Below are 23,125 nucleotides of genomic sequence, written 5' to 3'. Positions count from 1 at the left end.
GCTGTTCCCCTAGCTGAAACCTGGCAGCTGGGTCAAACCATGGGGCACTTGATTTGGTTCACAGCTTTGTGCTCTTCCCTCAGGACAGCACAGACAATGCAGGTATGGGTCTTGATTGGTAATCTGATGGGCCACACACTTGTTATACTGTTTAGAGAAGTATGCACAATGATTTTAACAAAGAGAGTGTGGATTAAGATGCAAACTGTGAATGGGAGGGCTCTGGATATGCAACTGTGATGTCATGGAGTGTCACTTAATATGGGACGTTATTCAAAAGATTCCAAGTTCTGAATGGTGGCAATAAAGTCACACTGACCAATCAAAGATCTGCCAAAAAGGGTTCTTGAAATTAGATATATGGTTACTATCAGAAACACTACACATACTTTTAAATGCATCTGTTTTGTTCACAACTATTTTACTTGCTTATAAATGGCACTTTTTTACAAAAACAAAAGGAAAATACAGTACCAACAGATGGTAAGTATGTCCGGAAGTCATTTAACTGTACAGAACAATAAAAGTGTGAACTTTTTTCTAATAATGAACGTCTTTTCCCATGATATGATACCTTTACAAATATTTGATGTATGGAGCTCTTGCTGTGACTAGTTTTCAATAAAAAATGAAGCTGCTCTTTTTATTCTTTTAACTGGTACATGGAGGCAACAGGGAAACTGCATGTTCATCACTGCTACACCTCTTATGAAATATTATTTTAAAAAAAGAATAATTAGCACCACATAATGCAGAGCAGTTATACAGACTCCTCAAATGCAATAATGATTTGATGCACTAAGATCCACTGATTTAAAACAGCAGCCTCTTAGTCAGCTATTTATACCTGAAACCGACTGCTAGGTATGTTTCTCTCCGTTCAATAGCCCTTGACAGACTCATTTAAAAAGTCCTTTCCTCTTCAGTGACTATTTAAGAGATTACACTGTCATGCATTTGCATGCAAACATCCTGAATTTCAAATATTTTGTCTTCCAGTCATTAACACAGTGTGTTTCCTTAGATTTAAAAAAAGTCTGTATTTCCATGTAAAATAGCAAGTTTCAATTAAACTGGTGTCCTCATATTAGAAATTTTACTAAAATAAAGTATTTCCAGTGATAAAAACCCATAACATTAAAAATAAGAACACATTTAAAATCCACTAAAAATTGTATCAGCAGCATTCTTCATCAAACGATAAAATCCATCTTCTTGACTTCATCATTATACAAATAGTTAAACCATTTCCGGCATGTGCAAAATAAGCTAGTATAAACACATTAAACTTTTGTGTTCACCTGCTTCTTCCAGTTTTGTGATTTTTTTTTTAAGTAAAATCTGGAAAGTAGCTAGTGTTTGACCCAAGACAAAAGATAAATGTCTTAGTCTCATTTCTTTGAGAAATTGTCCCCTGTTGTATAGCCGAGTACATCTCAGATGCTGGAGAGGTGAATCATGATGTTTTTGTGTACCCAAATATCCCCACAGGAAAATGCTTCACATGAGTTGGCCACTGTGCAGCAAGCTGAAAAAACTTCACATCATTCCACTCTATGCCATCTATGGAAACTAGAAGAGATTGAAATTTAGTTAGCTGTAAAAAAATGAAACATACAAAGCAAAGTGTCACAAAAATAGCTCAACTGAATATGTACCACTGATGTAGTGAATTAGTAATGTGTACCACAGGCAATTTCATAAGGGATAAACTGTCAGTTCTGTGTGTTTATTTTCTATAAGACAAGCTATTGCATAGTGAGTGGAAAACAAAGTACTGAATTTGGACACATTTTACCCAGAGACAGTGAGATGATGGTATGAGTTGAAATACAGAACTCTGGGTTGAAGGTGGTGTTTAGACACTAAAAGGTGTAGGACCCTAATGATAACGATGGTATTTTGTATTTAGGTTCACTCTTACAATATGCAATGTCTGGTCTTGACCACAATGATTTATTTTTAATACATTAATATGTCTCTATTTTCAGTGAAGTGCACTCTGCTTTTCCTGTTTATTCTGGTCATCTGGGATGGTCAAAACTAGTAAGCAGGCTAACAATGTGCAAGCCAGACTCTGCCTAAAATATAATCCTTCACACAAAACCTTAAAGAGGTAAGCCTAAAAGAAACAATTCTAAAAGTGAAACATATTTAGAATGTATGGAGTAGTTAAAACTGTGTGTAATGTGTAGCTGATGGTGTGTGTGCACACGCCAGGGCTGACAATGTAGATACATATTTTATGTAAGTCTTCATCCTCCACAGGCAGTCTTCTCAGTCCTTCTAGATGGAAGGATGATCTACAAATGTGTCCAGCAACCAGAAGATGGTAAGCCCAGCAGAAGGCCAGGTTGCAGTTAGGTCAGTTCTCAGATCCGACATCACAAATAGATATAGAAGTGTAATACACTGTTTGTGGGATGCATGTATCCTACACGCCACCTTGCAGTCTGCATGGTAACCCTGACCCCCTAGAAACAAAGGTATGTTTATATCTTGGTAATACTGGCCATTGCGGCATTCCAGTGGCACATGGGAGATATCATAGGGGCGTTTCAGATAGTTGTGTGCCGCATTTTGGATCAGTTCCTGGCATTCTGTTACATCAGGTCCAAAAAGTCACAACAGGAATGACAGACTGCCGTGGATGAATTCTATTCCATTACCAATTTCTCCTGTATCCTTGACTGCACCCACGCACCAGTCAAAACCATCTCCAAGGAAGGAGCAGAATGGTAATCTAACGAGAAGGGATAGCCCATCTTAACTGTCAGGTAGTGTGTTTAGCAGATGGCCTCATCATATACCTTAAAGCAGCATACCCCGGTAGTGTACGTGATGCCTGCACATAGAGGGGATAGTGCCGTAATACCAAAGTTCAGAGAGGGGGTTGGACCAAAGTCCACCTAGTAGGTAGGCAGGCAGGTATGTGTATGTAAATAGTAGGTTGGCAGCATTGTAAGCAGCACAAACTAATAAAATGGCTGTTGCATGCCAACAGGTGGTAGCAATTGCCAACAGGAGCAATGGCTAATGACACTCATAAGACTATCATCCACACCTGCTGATGATGCATATAGTAATAGCACACACCATGACAGTAAGGGGAAACACAAAAGACTGAAACTGCAGGAGAAGAGAAAATCTTGAACATCGCTCTTCTAGTTAAAACTTCTTTTCTCTAAGTGGCCAAGCCACCCCCTGCACCCCCCCCTCCCCAGAAGTGGGAGGCAAGCCACCCCACCACTTCCCCAATTGATATATATATATATATATATATATATATATATATATATATATATATATATATATATATATTTATATATACACACACACACATACTAACTCCGATATTGCCATACCTAGGAGAAAAAGAAATCTTCTAGGAAATGGCACTATCAGACTTAGTACATGTACGTCTGTATTTTTAACAATTTAGTCTCTTGTGTTTTAGGACTCACTCTAGCCAGTCCCAGCATTTCAAATGATTGCCTGACAAGTAATATAACTGAGAGGGTATCTGGCATACTAATGGTCCAATTCAGGTATCCGGAGGCAGCGCAGATAGTCACTGTATATGCCATGTTGCACAACATGTTAACAACTAAACACAACAGCCTGCCAGCCCAAGGTTTCAGTGAACTACCTCATGAACTCCAGGCAAATGAATAAGAAAAAAACATTGCCAACACTTTCTGTACAGGTTGACACGTGAGCTACGAACAAGTTATGGACGGTGGCTGTAGTCACATTACCAAGCACAGGCGACACAGCAAAGTCTGCTTTACAGCTTTGACTCCTGACAGGCCACAAATACAACAGTACTCAGAACAACATGTGATGCCAAGTATGACAAAAATCACTGGCCTTAGCAACATATAGCAAACATTTTTAAATGTGTGACCAACACATGCTGCCATATTAAGATAGCTGGTGAAATGGTATATACCATATATACAGGCAGAAGATAATGTAGACAGGGCCTCAAAATATACAAAAGTAGGACTTCCAAAATGGCTGCCCACTGAGTAACAGCTTAACTCTACCTTTCCTGGTGTGAAGTCAGAAGGTCAACAGAGAAGGCCAGTAGACTTTTGTGTTTATGGGTAAATTTCAGTAACTGACTAGTAAGTGTACTGCCTGGATGCCAGGGAAAAAAGAAAATCAATGCACCTGGAAAAAAATCAGCTACAAAAAGTGAGGAGGAAACACTGACTGGGGAAAGTTTTGCAGCTATTTGGCCAAAGAAGGAGCTGCTAGAGAGATAGGTATGTATCTCAAAGAGTACCCTGTCTATGGAACAGGCTCCCCATCCATGTGAAGCAGAATTCCTCCCTAACCCAATTCAAGTGCAACTTGGAAAATTGGATGGGAAACTGGAAATTCATCCCTGGTTTAGCACCTATGTCTCTAATGGACACAGGTAACCTGTAAATGGTTTACCTCCCAGCCCCATGCTTACACTTATCAAGGGTATCAGAACTTGTCAGAGATTTGGGATTCATGGCTAGGCTTAAAAAGGCCCTTGTGGTTGTTAGCCTAGTAAACACCTATGAACCTATGAAAAAGCAATGCAGCCTCCAGACATGGCTTCTAGTAACCCATAGGAAGATATAAGACAACTGCACACAGACCTGGTTAAAATAAATGAAACACAGATGCAGTATATCAACACAAACAACAAAAGACTGGAAAAAATGGAAGAAGCTTTAAACAGATATTCAGGTGAGGTGATAAAGTTGCAAAAATCAGTGACTGAAATGAAGAATAAGCTGGCGGAATATGAGATTGCTCAGGAAGAGATGTTTCAAAAAATAATAGAATTTGAGGACAGAGCATATAGGGAAAACCTGTGATTTTCAGCTATACCAGTGAAGCTGGAAGGAACAGACTGCATTAATTTTATGAAAGCACAAATAAGCAACTGGATTGGTATTCCACAGCAGGAGCTGTTAACTGAAAGGGCACATCATGTGTATCCTGCAAACCTGGCTATGCGAAATCAACTAGACCTTAGAATATAGATCCAATCCTATCAGCAGAAGGAATTGATTCTGACAAAACTGTGGCAGAAGAACAAACTACTAAAAGTGGGAGACAGCAGAGTGTTTGTGGAGAATGATTACTCACTGTAAACCAGTCAGAAGAGGAGTAAATTCACTCCACTATTCAGGGAATGTTGAAATGCAGATGTGAGATTCAAACTGCTGTACCCAGCTGTCTTCAAGGTATTCTTCCTGGGAGGGACAAAATCATTTTTGATGAAGTACATGCTAAGGAGGAAATACAAAAGTTTGTCCAACAAAAAGTGAGCTGTGAAACAGAAGGAGATTCTGCCTCTTGTTCTGCTGGTAATAAAGATCACAGAGAGACTGTACCTGTGAAACCTTTTCCACTGTTTCAAAAATGTTGGAGAGAAGCAAGGGACCGCAGGAGTTGACTAGAAGAATCGAGAGTATGTTGGAAATGAAGCAGAGACAGGATTTGGGAGAAGGAGATGAACAGTAATAAAACCAGTAACTTAATGTGAGATTATAATGCAATAATTATATTTGTGAAATACGTCAGAACAAGAAAATCTGGAAATATTTCACTTTTTCAGAATTTGTTGGACTTGTGGGGGACTGTAAAGTATATGCCCTATGTCACGCCATTAATGTTCAGAAAAATGCTTTGGGGAGGGGAAGAGAGGGGAGAAAGCTAAATGTAAGTAAAGAATACTTTTCTTATTTTTTAATAGTACTATTTTTGTGGTGCATGGATTTCTTTGCATGCTTTAAAAAAAGTTATTTTTAAGTGCAATGGGGATTGTAGTTAGGTGATGATATTTTTTTCCTCCCTTCTCTCTTTCTTCTTGCTCAATTTTAAGAAATGTAGGTGCTGCAATGTAACAAAAAAGCCTGTTTAAAAGAGCATGACAAAAGAAAAAAAATAAATGTGCTTTTTCTCATTCTTGCATGGGGGAGTGACTAGATTAAGGGCCTTAGATTGATTTAGTAACAAGCTTTAGGAGACAGCAAGCAAATGAAAAAGAATATTGAATATTATGACGCTCTTTTCTAGCAAATGAATGAATGCTTAGTAGCAATTCTGCATTTGGCTCTCATGTCTCCATGGAAACAAGCTGCTAAAAAGAAATTGGCTGTCTGGTTCTCATGCCTCCATGGAAACAATCTGATAATGAGAATTTGGCTGTCTGGTTCTAATGTCTCCATGGAGGCAATCTGATAAAGAGAAATTGGTACAGTCTGGTGGAGTGTGATTGGCTGGGGAAAAATGAAAACAGATATTGGCTAGGAAATAATGTTCTCTGAAAGCATTCACGTGTTTTCCCAGCTGGGAGAGCTATAAAGGTAAGACAAAACCTGTTAGCACTTACTAAAAGCACAGACTGCACCATGCTTCTTAGCATGGATAACCTTTCTTTTAGGTTAACTCAAGTCTATGAATGTGGCTGTCAGTTTGGGACATTTGTTCTGATTAGGAGGGTAAAACTTCAATATTTGAAGATTTACATAGTTTTGTGTGTTAGTATTAAATTAACAGGTTTTGTGGGGTATTGGAGGTTTGTTTTTTTAAGGGATTTCAATGAAACAAAATGTTTTGTAAGATGTGACACAGGCCCAAATAGATACAACAAGAAACAACTATATTAAACTTCAACCTACCAAACAGTGTATGCATGAAACCAAAACACTGGAACTAGACATTTAACAAAAAAGGTGTTATACATAAAATGTGTGAATAATAACTTTTTAATACAATGATGCCTTCTGTAATGTTTTTAAATGTCAATGGTCTCACAGATAAATACAAAAAGGAAAGAGTAGTGAACTATATTTAAAAAAAAATAGAGTGAAAATAGTAATGTTACAGTTGACACACTTGGAAAGAACAGAACATGTGAATTTGATAAAAAAAAAGGTTTTCAGGATGTTTACTCAGAGGAATATCTGGGACAAAGGAAAGGAGGATTTCTTATATTAATTTCAAGAGGAGCTTCAACAGTGACAGAAGAGGATAAAAAAGATAATAATAGCAGATTTGTAGTGGTAAGGGGCTGCTGGCAAGGAAGGAGGATTACACTGGCATGTATTTATATTCTACCTAAAACTGCTATAATGGACCTTAAGAAATTTCTGGGAGAAATCATTTTTCATCAAAGAATATTACTTACAGGTGGGGACTGGAATTTGATTTGCAACAGTGAAGGTTTGTCTGGGGGCCCAGAAGGGAAAGTATAACAAAGGAGGGTATATTTTTGAAGAAAGTTATGAAAACATTTGGCATGGAATATGTGAATTCAGCAATATGAGCTCAGAATGAATTTACATATTATTCCCCAAGATATAAAAACTGGGCTAGGCTAGACAGAGTTTACATTTCACATGAAAATGTGCATTTAATTGAAGGTCTTGATACTCACCCAATAACTATTTCAGATCATGCACCAATAATAATTAAATAAAAACATGGGCTAATGAAGTAAAAATGAGACACTGGGGTTTTCCTGCGTATCTTTTGAAAAAATAAGAATTTAAGTAACTGGTAGGGGAGATTATTCAGAAGCTATTCAAGAGGATATAAATTACTTCTGAAAATATAGCTAGGGAGTGGGATAAAATTAAGGTGGAGTTAAAAAAGATGGAAATAAAAGAAAGGGAGCTCTGGCTAAGAAGTAACAAGAATTATTTAGAGGAATTGACAAATGTTAAAGTATTGCAGAATAGGGGGAATCTCACAGAATAAGAAGAGGGTCAACTGCAGAAAGCTAAGCAGAAAGTAAGGGATTAACTCAATAATATACATGAGTTTAGGAAGACGGCTGTTAAACAACTGTTTTTTGATAATAATGCTAGAGCACAAAAACTTTTAGCACAATGGCATAGGCAACAGAAAGTAGAAAGGGCTATCACCAAGCTTAGGCAGCGTATAACAAGGAAGGTAACAAGAGATCCTGTAGAGATATTAGAAATATTTTGGAAATTCTATGAAAGTCTGTATAAAGCAGAGAAATATGAAAATCAAGAAAAGACACAAACAGAACTGTTTATGGAAAAACTAAATATGCCAAGGTTAGAGGTAGGTGAGGCTCAATTACTAATGGTTAGGATAGGAAGAGATGAGATAAAAATGTAACCAATCTACAGGAAAGTCCCTAGCAATTAATAAAGAGCTGAAGGACTATATCTTGGAGGGTTAGATGGCAAGATTCAAGTAGGATAAGCTGATTCTTCCAGCAGAACAGGGCTGATTGGGATTACCTGATTTGAAGGGTATTTCAGAGCTACCCAGTTAAGGTTCCTGTACAAAGTACAAGCAGAAAACTATTAATTTGAAATGGGAAAGAATGACGATGAAACAGGGGGGAAGCTCAAGAAACAAGGAGAGACTGGGATTTTGGATGCAGGCCTTTAAGGAGAACAACAATAATCATACAAAATATTTTATATATAAAGTAGCAGAAAGTATTCTAAGAACTAAGCCAACACGGGAATGGAGAACGGCGATTCAGCCGATATGGATGACTGCAATTAGGGATACAGACAATAAGCAAGAGGGGCTGGAATTTACTGGAGAAAACTGGTAAAGGAACCAAGGCATTGGGAGCAAATAACGTAACAGAAAAAGATAATGAAATGGGAAGATGCTAAGAATTTATTTGGACTGCAGGTTAGAGGTTGATGTCCGTATCAATGATTGATATCAGAGTACAGGCAAAGAGAAAAAAAATAGGGGGGGGGGGTCCTAAATGAAAGATTTGTTTGTATAGTCTAGAACAGAAGCTGCTATTAAAAAAGGAATAAGTAGTACAGCATACAGAATATTGCATGACAACTATAAAAATCAATCAGAGGAGGTTAGAAAGCATTGGAAAAAGAGACTGGATAAGCAATTCACAAAGAAACAATGGGAGGATATATGTATGTCTCCGAAATATGCAACAAAATCTAGAAGATTTAGGGTTTTTGCTTGGAAATTTTTACATACATATTTTTATACCCCAGGTTAGACTCCAGAGAATCTTTCCTGAGGCAGACAGCAAATGTTGGAGGTGTGATGGGGAAGAAAGGTAACTGGGGAACATATTTTCTGGGAGTGTGGTGAGACAATGGACTTTAAGGCTTGCATGCGAGATGCAGTGTTGGAAATGCTGGGTGGGCAGATTGGTGTAACTGGGGAAATTTTTCTGAAGTGCGATACAGAATCGGAATTGCCTAGACATGGTAAGGCCTCACTGTGCCTAATAATGGAGACTGCCAAGAAAGCAATTACTACAAAATAGAAATCAAAATCTTAGGCAGCTATACTAGAAGTAGTGAATATAGTAACAGAGATAAAAAAAATTGGAATTGAGATCTTTAGAAAAGGGTAGCAGCAAACTACATAGGAAGAAATGGGAATTGTGTGAACAACATATACAGGGCAGGAATGAGGTTTAAAAGAAGACAGGACTAAAATGAGCTATGTAATGTCTGACTGAAAATGATTGGGTATATTATAAGTGATGTATAACGATTGCAATTGGGAGTGTGTCAGTATGGTTTGTGATGTAAAATGCTTGCAACTAGGATTGTGTCAGTGTGGATGTGTTCATTTACATAAATGTATGTCATAAGGGTTCCTGTTATATAATCGAAGACGCAATCCTTCAAATGTGTCTTGATCAAACTTGAAAGCACAAAACAGCAAAATAGCGAAATGGCATATAAGCAATTTTGCTATGTAGCCTCCGTTACTTTGCCATTTTCCTCACTGTAGTGCGATCTCAGAGTTGGTATATTTAAATAGGGGAGTAGTGGGGGACACAGCCCCCCACATCGGGGCCCCCACTTTATGTAATGTTTTGAAGTTTTTATTTTTATTTTATTTTTTTGTGGGACAGCGATTTTTTTTCCCTGGGAAAAAAAATCACTGTTTTGAGTGTTCAGGATTGTAAGCTTTCACTTACATGGGGTCGATAAATCAGCGTTCAATTATTTAAGCATTCGCTGATTTAATATAGAGCCTGTCATAAGTGGTGGTTTAATAAAGATGTTTCTTGATTAAAAAAAAAAAAAAGGCAGGAATTGAGTAATTTATGTAATATTGTTTAGGTTATATGATATATAGCAATATATGTGAAGCATGTTTGTAAACGTGAACTTGTTAATACAGTTTGCTTTTATGCAAATGTAAATTTGCCTGTGTCACAAGTGATAATTCAATAAAGGTTTTTAAAAAAATATACAAAAGTAGTTAGCCCTACAACTGTAACAGGGCAGTTGTACTGACAATGCCAGCCAGCTCTGTAAGTATATGCTCCTCTAGTACTGTCAGCCAGTTCACAGACAGAGGTTGGTTGCCAGACATGCAACATAATAAACTGGAAATCATATGTGCTGCTAAGATGGCAGTCCAGTGGATTGACTTATAACAATGTGCAGAAGGATACATAGTGTAACTGAGATGATGAAATGGTATGCCAAAGACATCTGTCGGGTAAGACGAGCCTCTTAAGTGTGACTCTCAAACAAAACAATCTATAGAACATATGCTGATACAGGCAGGGCAAAACCGATGTGTAGGCAAATACAGAAACAGGATGTGCACACCAGGACAGGCAAATGAGCATCTGGTACAGAAAAGGACACCTGTTAGCAGATACTCTTCTGCATGCTACAGTTAGCTGTTAGATGATGGGCATCAACAGTAGTGTACACAAATAATAATAATACCCATGTATTAACCACGTAGGTCCACTGGACACTCGGTTTGTTTTCAGGGGGCAACCTAAGAGCACTGCCTGCTTAAGTGACTTGCTCAAGGTCACACAGTAGGCAAATGAGGGCTGAGCAAATCAAAGCCTGTACCACAAGAACTATGGCATTGTCATGCAGCGCTAAAGTACAAGGGAAAGGGTGAATGAAGGAAAGGCAAGGCAGCAAGCATAGGAGTTGGAAAGAGTGAATGGGTGCATCAGTATGTGTGGACAGATTATCATCATCACACAGTAGGATGGTGTAGGCAATGTAGAGTTGCACATGTGTGTAGTACACATGGGAAAGGAACATAAATCAGGACAGGTTATAAGCACATAAACATGTTAACTACAGCATGACAGGTGCATGCCCTACCATGCATTATTAAGTATACTGTGCTAGCAGGTATCTTCATTTTAGAGAAGCATGACATGTGACATGCACACATTCACAGGTTGCAAAATATTCATTCCAAAGGTCAGCAGATGTATATAATCTGAGTACACTGGGAATATATACAATCAGTATAGATTAGGTGTATGCAGCCAAGCCATGGCACACATGAGACTGATGGTGGGATGCAGACACTAAAGTGCAACAGATATGCAGACACGTGAACTATCCACTGGTATTGTAACAGTACAACACATGTGAACAGTTCAGGGCTTTAAGGGTCTGTGCCTTCAGACAGAGGTAGTACCACAGATGTTCACAAAGGGTTGTGTTAATCACATCAGTCATCATTACTACATACAGGGGCAGACAAACTATTACAGTGGAAGGAGACAATATGCGGGATTTACTAATGCTACCAAGAAAAGCCACATTGCTGGCCACAACTGTGCATGTGGAAAGCTTGTAGTTAAGGAGCCGTGATTGCTTGTGGTAGTACAGATATGTCATTATTACTTCCTGGAGAAGTTGCAGATACTGTGGTTACACCTGTGCTGCAGTAGGAGGTGGTGGTAGCACACAATCTGTGCTGTACCTGAACTGCTACTAGAAGTACCAGGTGTAAATATTCAACAAAATCTAGAAGATATAGGATCTTGATCTTTACCTGGAGGTATTTACATAGGTATTTTTTATACCCCAAACAGACTTCAAAGAATTTTTCCTCAGGTAGACATCAAATGTTGGAGGTGTGGTGGGGAAGAAAGAGGTAACTGGGAACATATTTTCTGGGAGTGTACTGAGTTGGCAGAGTTTAAGGATTTCCTGCAGACTGCTCTGTTGGAGATGCTGAGTGAGATAATTGGAGTAACTAGGGAAATGAGTTTTTGAGCTATGATACAGAATCAGAATTGCCTAGACATAGTAAGGCCTTGCTAAGTCTAATTATGATGGACGCTAAAAAAAACAATTACTAGGAAATGGAAATCAAAGTCTTAACCAACTTTACTATAAGTAGCGAAGATAGTAACAGAGATAAAACAACTGGAACCGGGATCTTTAGAAAAGGATAGGAGCAAATTGCATAGAAAAAATGGGAAATGTGGGATCAATAAATGCAGAGGAGGAGGAACAAGGTTTAAAAGAAGGCAGGATTTGAATGAGCTATGTAATGGTTGACTAACAATGACTGGATATGTTAAAAGTGATGTATAATTTTTATATCAACAGTTATGTTAGCATGGTTTGGAATGTATAATGCTTGCAACTGAGATTGTGTCACTATGGTTAATTTTCATTTATATAAATGTAACATGGCCTATATCACACATGATAATTTAATAAAATAAAGATGTTTCTTGTTAAAAAAAAAGTACCTGATGTGAGGTTTCCACGGGGCTGTGCAACAGACCAAGTGCTGCAAGTATCATCATGTCCATGGCAATGCAATCCTCCATCCCAAGGTGATTGAGACATAATCTCCATATGGTATATGCAACACCCTCAGTCTACCACACTGAGCCGAAAAGGACCACTCTATACCCCAAACAATGTCTACAATAGACATGGTCACCTATGGTTGGCAGAATTTCTGACTGGCATTGTTCAAGACCATTATATAGCACACCCAGTTGCAGGGCAACACGCTCTGTGGATGGCACAAGAGCATTGTGTGCAGCAGGCATATGCATATGCAGCTTTTTATTTGACTGCAACAGCAGTTGGACACCTTCTGACAGACATCCGGACTTACGTGTAAGCTGCTCCTGTATACCTCTGCATATTGCTCCTGTCTACTCGCAGTGTCTCCCACCAGCAGTTAAAGTATGATGTTTTGGCCCATGGTCATGCTCTCTAGGCTAATTGCCAACAGACAGGATGCAACATCATTATGTGGTGGCCAATACAGGACTTTCATATCAGGTTTTTAAATGTCATGGATGGAACGCTCCATAAATATGAACTCCATCATTTTGGGGAGACTTTAACTACCCATCAATTGACTGGTACCTACACCGCCAACGTAGGATATGCACAAAATGTTTAGATTTATTAAATAAATAAAAATCAGTAGACCAGATTATTACTAGCCAAACATTCTTGACCTGGTTCTTAACAAATGTAGTTTCATCATGTACAACTCCACTAGTGACACCTTCTCCAATTAAGCCAGACTTTATGTTAAGCTAATAACCTTTTACCTCAAATTACTTACACCACCTGAAACCAATATATACGAATTCAAAGACTACCAGCACACAGATTTCAAGTTTTACAATAGTTTTGAAGTTCACTTATAGCAATAACATCCCATACATCACCTCAACAGTCACAAAGAAGTTTTATACCCACATAAATAAATGTAAAGAATTGACACTTCCATCTAGATTCAAATACAACAGGAAATTTAAAAGCAAACCACTCTGGTGGTCATCCACCATAAGTAATATCTAATATCTGCAATAAAATGAAAGAAAATCATTAAGAGTATATAACAGATCTAAAGACCCCTAAGTCAAGGAAAGTATTAGTAATTTGAATATGAATTAAAAACAATATTAGCTCTACTAAGGCAGCCCATTAATGCATGCTGGCATCTGAAGCCAAGGATGATTACAGATCCTTCTTCGGTTATGTTTGAAAAATGAGAAACAACACTCAGCAATGTACATAATTCATTCTAAATGGCAAAGCCTACTCGAGCATGGCAGACATTGCCAATATGCTAGCAAATAAATTTAGTACAAATTTCACTCTGAGACAACTATACAAAACCGTATGATATCCATATCTCTCAATCCCCCTATCATCAATAAACAACATGTACTAAAAGTACTATCCAAAACTTAAGAACACTTCTTCCATGGGACCAGACAAATACCTGGATATTTGTTAAACAGTACTAAATATGATCTGGCAGAACCTTTCTGAAAGTTATTTAACCTGAGCCTGGCAACTGGCAGTCCTGGTTGAACTGTGTCCAGCATTGATGAAGCCACTGCACAAAATGGCCCAATTGTTGACACTGAACAATAGGCTCATCAGTCTGATGAGTCTCATTTGTAAGGCCATGGAACATATTATAACAGACTTGATTAACACAAACAGTAAACATCTCATCAGGCTAGATCTGCAGCAATTTGGTTTTGTAAAAGGTAGATCTTGTCTTAGGATTAATAGTCTATTGGTCACAAAGCATACACTGCCTACCTTGATTTGGCCAAGGCATTTGAAACCATCCTCCATGCTAGCATAATGAATTAAATGTGTTACAAATAGACCCCTATGTGGTAAGACAGATAGCTAACTGGATAAAAGTCAGAAGACATATGGTGTGGACAGCAAAGACAGCATTAGAGAATACAAAGGTGATCAGAGGCGTTTCCCAGAGCTCACTGCTGGAAACACTTATTTGGCATTTTATCTGTCTATCTAGATAGCTATCCTTTTGTTGAAAGGGTTAGTCTCAGTAGGCTAGTGACCTCTTTTCATGGGAGACCTGATTTGATATTCATAGATCTAGGGGAAATTTGGTGTGGGCATGCAGCGATTAGCGTTGTTGCCTCACAGCAAGAGGTTCTCCGGTTCGATTCTTGGCTGGGGTGCCTTCTGTGTGGAGTTTGCATGTTCTCCCTGTGGTCACGTGGGTTTCTTCCAGGTGCTCCGGTTTCCTCCCACATTCCAAAGACATGCAGTAGGTGGACTGGACACTCTAAATTGACCGTAGGTGAGAGTGTGTACATGAGTGAGTGGTACGAATGAACTACTGCAGCAGGGCTAGCCACCTGGTGATGTAAACCTTGGCTCAAGATGACTGTCACTGTGGAAGTGACACCTGACCCCGTGTGCAAAATGGGAAAAGGGGTTGAGGATAGATGGATGCATGAACCTCCCCTACTCTTTGCATATGTGATACCAAAGGACTCTCCTGGTGGAGTATGTGATAGAGGAGGAAGAGGAAAGAAAGATATGTGAACAGACAAAAATGGAATCAGTAATAAGGTTAAAATTACAGGAGATAAACATCTGAGGATAAAAATTATGAAGACTGTGGTTTACTGCATACTGTGATGATAGAATAACAATCAGATGGGCTTGACAATAACACCTTTCTGAAATTGATAGGTGAAGAGGAATGCAGTGAAGAGAAAGTGGTTCAGTGGTTGCAAATTGTTGATGAAATTCTTCCCGGTTTGAAAATGCACGGAAAGGATGGAGTGGAAATGCAAGGGGATGTTTGTGTTGGTTTACTAGAAATGGAAAGTGTATGAGTAGTCAAGAAGAACACTGTGATGTTTGGAAGAAGAATCTATGCTTCAACAGCTGTAAAAACTGTAAGTGTTGCAGATGTACCAATTACAATAAATGTGACTGTTTTTCAGAGACAGAAACTAATTGTTAAAACAGAGACAAAGAATGGTGAAAGCATAGCTAAGATACTTTGTTTGGGATAATATAGTACATTCGTTGGGTGTTAACAACTGAGGATATTACGTTTTTTATACATATATGCTCTGAACATTTTTACAAGTTTACTTTTGAGACGAAGGAAATGGCAGAAACATTTCTTACAAAATTCAATGCAAAATTATTCTGTGAAGTCTGTAATAAATCTTTGATAAAACAAAAAACAGTAAGTGGCTTTCCAATGAATGCAGGACATGGACACCAAAGTTAGCGCTTTCATCCTTCAGAAAAATATTTACACCCCCCCCCCCATAATGACTTAAATAACAATCAGACTGTCACATGACATATTAAACCTGCTGACCTCACTAATGTATTAATTAACTTTTAAAATATCACTTAAAAAACACTCAAAAGTGCAAATGTTTAATAAATTAAAACAATAAAATGATATGTTATATACACAAACAAGTATGTATTAAACTCCTATTGTTTAATTTGCAGAAAGCATTTCAAACTAATAGTTTCATTTAAACCTAGTGCACGATCTGCAACCAGGTAAATTTGCCAAATTGCCCCTTTACATTCAAGTAAGGTGTTGCAATCTCCTGAAAAACAATCATTTTGGACCAACACAGGAAAAACTCCACAAAAGGCGACCAAAAACTCAAAATGAAAAATAATAAGTGGCTTTCCAATGAATGCAGGACACGGACACCAAAGTTAGTACTTTCGTCCACTTTAATATTGTGAACTTCTTCAGAAAAACTTTTACACAGCCCCCATAATAACAGACTGTCACATGACATATTAAACCTGATGACCTCACTAATGTATTAATTAACTTTTAAAATGTCACTTAAAAAGCACTCAAAAGTGCAAACATTTAATAACTTTTTGGGCTAAACAACATTTTGCACGCAATAGTGAATTTGTGGTATATATTGCGACTTGTTTATCTTGTCCAAGTTTTTACATTGGAAAGACCATTAGATGTTTAAAACGTAGGATATATGAACATCAGTTAGTCATAAAAAAGAAGGATTTTACTAATTCATTAGCAAGACATGTTCTGGTATGTACAGATTTTTAAGAAGTTTTCCTTTTTTTTATTGATAGTGTCAAAAATGATTGTTTTTCAGGGGATTGCAACATCTTACTTGAATGTAAAGAGGCATTTTGGGAGATTTACCTGGTTGCAGATCATGCTCTAGGTTTGAATGAAACTATTAGTTTGAAATGCTTTCTGCAAATTAAACAATAAGAGTTTAATACATACTTGTTTGTGTATAGGACATATTTTATTCTTTTAATTTATTAAATGTTTGCACTTTTGAGTGTTTTTTAAGTGACATTTTAAAAAGTTAATTAATACATTAGTGAGGTCATCAGGTTTAATATGTCATGTGACAGTCTGATTGTTATTTTAGTCATTATGCGGGGTGTGTAAAAGTTTATCTGAAGAAATTCACAATATTGAAGTGGATGAAAGTGCTAATGTTGGTGTCCGTGTCCTGCATTCATTAGAAAGCCACTTACTGTTTTTCGTTTTGAGTTTTTGGTTACCTTTTGTGGAGTTTTTCCTGTGTAAATCTGTGATAATAAGTTCACTTGGTATGCTTAAATGTAAAATGAAACTACAGTTTAGGACAGTAGCTGTGACAGAAACTGAAATAAGACATTATTTCATGGACAAGTATAAAGAAGTACATGATATAAAAATATTTAGATGATAGAAAATTATGGAATGGACCATAGAAGGTTAATGTCTGTTTAAATATTGCCAAAGAAACAAATGACATTTGTCAAGTGTTGTGATATTAAGTAACAAAAAAAAGGGATGCTTAGATATTGGGGTCTACTCAAAACATGTTTTCATTTTGGTACTAACGACCATTTAATTAACTGATGCCAAAAAAGAAAGCATATGCAAACTTGAGAATTTGACATAGTAAAAATGATTGTAGATATTTCTGTAGAAAGTGTGAAAGCAATCAACTTGCCTGGTTTGACAGTGAATTTAATAATAATGAAACTGATATTAAAGATGATCATTTACAGCTAGAGAAAAATGAGATAAATGTTAATGAAACTGATGATGATGTACGTGAGTGAGAGAAAAACGAGGAAAATATGTCTGAGGAAGATGAAATGGAAAAAAGATGGGGAGGAATATAATACTGGTATAAAATATATATGTAAAGACAGTGAGGGATTTCATCAGAATTGGTGACAGACTCATGGCAATAACACTCCAGTGTAAGGACAGGGTGGTATATAATCTCAGCCTATGATGCACAGCAGGGTTACGATACTGAGGAATAGAGAGCATTCAGACAGCAGCTGCAGAACCTACTACATAAAGCAGAACGACATGAATTGGTTTTAATAATGGGTGACCTGAATGCATACATCAGGACAGACAGAACAGAATATGAGGATTACCTGGATTCACATGGGTGGGGCAACAAGAATAAAGAAGAGGCCATTCTAGACTTCTGTTTGGTAAATGGCTTGTGAGTGGCCAATGCATGGTTCAGCAAGAGAGACATCACAAGATCACATACAACGGTGGCCAACATGCAATTCAGACAGCTTTCCTCCTAGTAAGGAAAGGGTACTGGGGTAGAATCTGTGAGTGTAAAGTCATGCTCAGTGAAATAGTCGGCCCACAGCATAAACCTTCAGTTGCCACAAGCAGTTGTCAGAGAAGGCTGTAAGGTCAATAGAGACTAGGCTGATGATATTTTATTTTATTTGCAGTTTGTTAACCGGGAAAGTCCACTGAGCCTAAATGAGCCCCTTTTCAATGGAGGCCCGGGGAGAAAAGCTCCAGAAACAATATTACAAAAATAAAAATAATTAAAGCACACAAAATATTACACTATATAGGACATAGAAATAACGATAATAATAAAAACATGTTGTGGTAAATGGCATGACAAGCATTTCAGCAAGTACAAAGCATTTTGTAATTCAAGGTATGCACTTGCCTATACTAACAAGACATAGTAGGAGATGTTATAGTGAGAAAAATAGTAAGGAGGTGGTAAGGAGTGTGTAGCAGGTGTTAGATTTAGATTAGCGAAGGAAATCTAGAAGGGAGTAGAGGGGTGAAGTAGGTGGAAGTTAGAAAGGGTGACAGCAGGAGCATTCCCACTTAGATGAGCGACAGGAATGAAGTAAAGTCTTGCAACAAGAGTGGTTCTGGGTAATTTGGATGTGGGGTAGGAGTGAGTTCCATTTGCGTGCTAGGGAGAAAGACAACAGAAGTTGCCCAGGTGTACATAAGGGTTTGTATACTTCAAGGACATTCTGAATTTTGGATCTGAATTATCTGTCAGAAATATGCAGACTGAGTATGCAAGACAGGGAGGGGCAGTTAGTGGGCCTGAAAATGAGATTATGGACAGTTGAGAGTTGAATGTAAGAGAGAGAGTTGGGGAGTTCTAGCCAATTCAAGAAGTGTAGGGCATCACAGTGGTGCGAGTAGGACTTAGAGCCAGTAATAAACTTAGAGATTTTATTGTAACAGGATTCAAGTTTTGTCTTTAGGGAGGATTGTAAGTTTGTTAGAAAAGGGGCTCTGTACATAAGACAGGGAAGGAGGTATGTGACAGTAAGGGTACACTTGGTAGAGGGGGTTAGGTAACGATCGTGTCACTAGAGCATACCAAACTTCTGGTGGGTTTTCTTTATATTAGTTAGTAGGTGGATGTCAAACTTTAGTTGTTCATTGATAAGGAAACCTAGTAGTGTGGTATGGGGGACTATTTCGATGGGCGTCTTGTTTTGGCTGACTACAGAGAAGGAGTTCTTGTCGATTTTGGTGTTTTTTGATGGGGTAGATATCATGATTTTAGTCTTGGTTGCATTGAGAGCTAGGTGATTGTTTAGCAACCAGGTTTCAGTGCTGGTGAAGGCATCCTGAGTTATTTGCATGAGTTTGGGGAGAGATTTGGCAGAGCAGATAATGGTAGAGACATCTATGTATTGGACAAGATTGGCATTTGGAAGACAGTGATGAAAGTTATTGATAAAGATGTTAAAAATAGTAGGGGACTCAGGACGGAGCCTTGGGGTATGCCTGTTGGAGTATGGAGGTAGGAAGAGGTACAATTTTTCCACTTGACGGCCTGTTGTTGGTTTGAGATATAACTGGAAAACCAGTTTATGGTAGAGGGGGAAAGGTTGGGATGGGACAGCTGAGACAGGAGTAAGTGATGGGAAATGGTGCCAAAAGCTTTGGACAAGTCAAGGAGAAGGGTAGTTACTATATTGCCTGAGTCATAAGCACGGTTGATGATATCAAGGAAGGACAGAAGGGCAGTTGTGGTGCTGTGTCCAGGTCTAAATCCATGTTGAGTAGAGGGTCAGTAGGTGATTGTCGACTAAGTAAGGTAGGAGTTGCAGATGAATACACTTTTCAAGAATCTTAGAGATAGGGGAGAGAAGGGCTATTGGACGGAAATTGGAGATGTTAGTATTGGTGCCCCCTTTGTGAAAGGAAATAACAAAGGCTTTCTTCCACAAGAGGGGTATATATGATTCTAGAATGGAAATATTGATTAGAATGCAGATGGGCAGAACTATGCCATCAGCAACTAGCTTGAGGAAGTTGGATGGTAGATTATCTGAGGCATTAGAACATGTTTTTAATTTTTGTAAGAGTTTCAATTTTTGTAAGAGTTTCATGATATGGAAGATGACTGGAGAGAAAGCACAAGAGTTCAAGGAATTACTCAGGGCTCTAGTACCTCAGGAAGAAGAGGAAAAATGTGGAGTTGAGGAAGAATGGCAGTGCCTCAAAACAGCATGTGTGAGGACTACAGAACAGATATTTGGTTTAGCCAGGTATGAAAATAAAGTACATAAGGAAAGCTGGTGGCAGAATGTAGAAGTCCAGGAAGTCATCAAAAGAAAGAACAGTGCAGAAAAAATTAGAAGACAGAAAAGATGGACCAGGCTAAGAAGGAATACTGGGTAGACAACAAACAGGCTAAAAGGAGAGTTGTAATAGTGAAAAACAAGGCATCAGAGCTTGTTCTACCAGCTTCTGGAAAATGACTCTATTGATGGCACAAAGAAACTATCAGGTTCCAAGGCAAAGGCAGAAAGATAAAGAAGACGTATCATAAGGAATGCCAGCAACAACCTGCTCACCAATACATGGGATATCAAAGGCAAATGGAAGAAGTACTTCCAGCAGCTTCTGAATGAAGAAAGCCACACAGCAGCTGTACTGCCCTGGGCACAGCCTATGATGAAAGAAGAGGAGTAGTCCATCCTAGAAGAAGGAAAATTAAGTCAAAGAAAACTGCAGGCTCAAATGAGGTCACAGCAGATACGATCAAGATGATGGGTGAGATGGGGAGCAATGTCTTCTGGGGCACTTATAGCGATATGGAGAGAAAGGCATATCCCGCATAACTGAAGAATATGCATATTAGTGCCAGTGAACAGGAACAAAAGGGAAATCCACAATTGTGTACAGTACAGAGGTATCAAACTTCTGTCACACTTATGAAAGTGTTTGAGAGGGTGATTGATAAATGAATGTGCGGAGTGGTACAAATAAAGATGGGAACTGATCAATTCAAATTCAGATCAGGATGCAGCACAATTGACCCACTGTTTACAGTTAAGACAGATAGTTGAGAAAAAGACAGAGATGAGGAAAGAGTCCAACTGGACATTCCTAGACTTAGAGAAAGCATCTGACACAGTTCCAAGAAAGCAGATTTGGGCAGAGCTGTAGTGGTTCAAAACATACCTCTCAACCTCTGTGTACTACAGATCTGGACAGACCCAAAAATAATAGGGGGATAAAAGCTCAAAATCATGGACAGATTTTAAACATTGTTCTTAGAAGCCTAGAAAGTCACTAGAATAACATGTTTTGGTTTAGAATACATTTTCTGAACGATATGAAGTCTGAAACTTGTGTTCATTACTAAATATTGACATCAACCCCCCCCCCATGATTTGCTAGAAAACCACACATTTTACAAGGAGCAGACCATAAAATATGAAGCAAACATCTGGACAGTTGAGAGGTATGGTTCAAAGTCCCTGAAACATTAGTAGAGTTAGATCACTATGTACAAGAATCCCATATCTCAATTATGAACATTTCATTAGTCCCACAGAGGGATTCCAAGTGAGAGTAGGTGTGCATTAGGGTTCAGATCTGATCCCACTGATGCTGAGACTGGTTATGGGCAACATTAGCAAACAGGTCTGAGGAGACAGATCAACAGTTGCTGTATGCAGGCAATGTGGCATTACAGGCAGAATCTGAGAAAGAAGTTCAGTAAATGATAGGGGAAAGGCATGCAAAACTGAAGGCACATGAGATGACACTGAGTACAGATAAGACAGCTGTAATGTCAGAAAATGGGATAATCAGAAGAATCTAAGCTTTGAGACAGAAAGGAAAGTAGTGGAACAGGTTAATAGTGTTAAGTATCTGGCAAGGATGGTTGATGAGAATAAAGTCTGAATGAAGAGGTTAAGGCTAGAATCAAAAGGGCTCTAGCCAACTAGCGTAGAGTGACAGGGGTAGTGTATGACAGAAAAATGCCAAATAAGCTAAATAGTAAGGTGTACAAAAGAGTGGTGTGACCAGTACTATTATATGGTACAGAAACCTGGCTAGTAAAGAAGTGGGGTCTATATTATATATCTATAGTATATATTTGAAGCTTCAAAATTTCGAACCTTATATGTTCAACAACATATGAGCGAAACCTGAAACCTCGAATATATAATAAAAAAGTAAAAAAAACTTACCTTAACGCTCTGAGCAGGGAGTCAAGCCCCCCTGCACCCCCCACCCCCTTACTTAAATATATCAACTCTGAGACCGCCTTTCAGTGCAGAAAAGGGAAATGTTATGTGCGTAAGGAGCCGTTGCCTTTCACCTCCGAACTTTTCAAAGTTCGATCATATGGTGTTGACCATATGACATTCGAACTTTGAAAAGTTCGGCAATTTAATAGGGACCCAAGAAGTGATGGAAATTAAGTGTCTGGTACAAGTGGTAGGATGCACACTGTGGGACAGATGAAGAAATGAAGACATCAGAGCAGAAGCCAAAGTAGCTCCAACTGAAGAGGAGGTTAAAGAGAACAGAATGCAGTGGTTTGAGCACATGTTCAGGAAAGCAGACAACAATCTGGTGAAAATGACGTGGGATAGACCAGAAGAAGGCAAGAGGAACTGAGGGGATCTAGCAAAGATCTAAACAGAGAAGACCTGCAATAGTGAGGCATGACTGTTGAAGAAGGTAGGAGTGTTCATTAAATTGAGAGAGATATGGCAACAGTTGACACGACACCCTGACCCCATGTAGAAAATGGGAAAAAGGAAGATGATGACTGAATGAAGGAGATTTATAAGATGTAATGAAAGTCTGAAAAAAGACATTGTTGATAAGGTTGAAAAAGAAAATTTCAAAAGAAAGATGCAAAAAATTGGTCCAGCAGTGATTTCTTTGAATGTAAATAGTTTAAATAATGTAAATAGTTTAATACATGGAAAAAGGAATATTAAATACTGTATTATGATGCAAAAACCAA

At 38.2% G+C, this 23,125-nt stretch overlaps 1 protein-coding gene across 2 annotated transcripts in view; it reads right to left on the bottom strand.

Moving 5' to 3' along the window:
• Positions 1 to 726: 726 nt before the first annotated feature.
• Positions 727 to 23,125, bottom strand: part of LOC122813124 (phosphofurin acidic cluster sorting protein 1-like) — a 3,500,289-nt gene continuing 3,477,890 nt past the window's right edge. For both annotated transcript variants that reach the window (XM_044085266.1, XM_044085275.1), the window contains one exon: positions 727 to 1,572. In XM_044085266.1, the coding sequence (XP_043941201.1) occupies positions 1,457 to 1,572 (116 nt within the window). In that variant the 3' untranslated portion in view covers positions 727 to 1,456. The remainder of the gene's footprint in view (positions 1,573 to 23,125) is intronic.

The sequence above is a fragment of the Protopterus annectens genome, chromosome 1.part1 (assembly GCF_019279795.1).
Source record: "Protopterus annectens isolate FY-2018-M chromosome 1.part1, PAN1.0, whole genome shotgun sequence".
NCBI lineage: Eukaryota > Metazoa > Chordata > Ceratodontiformes > Protopteridae > Protopterus > Protopterus annectens.
The sequence above is the reverse complement of the archived record's forward strand: the minus strand, read 5'-3'. Positions and strand labels throughout refer to the sequence as shown.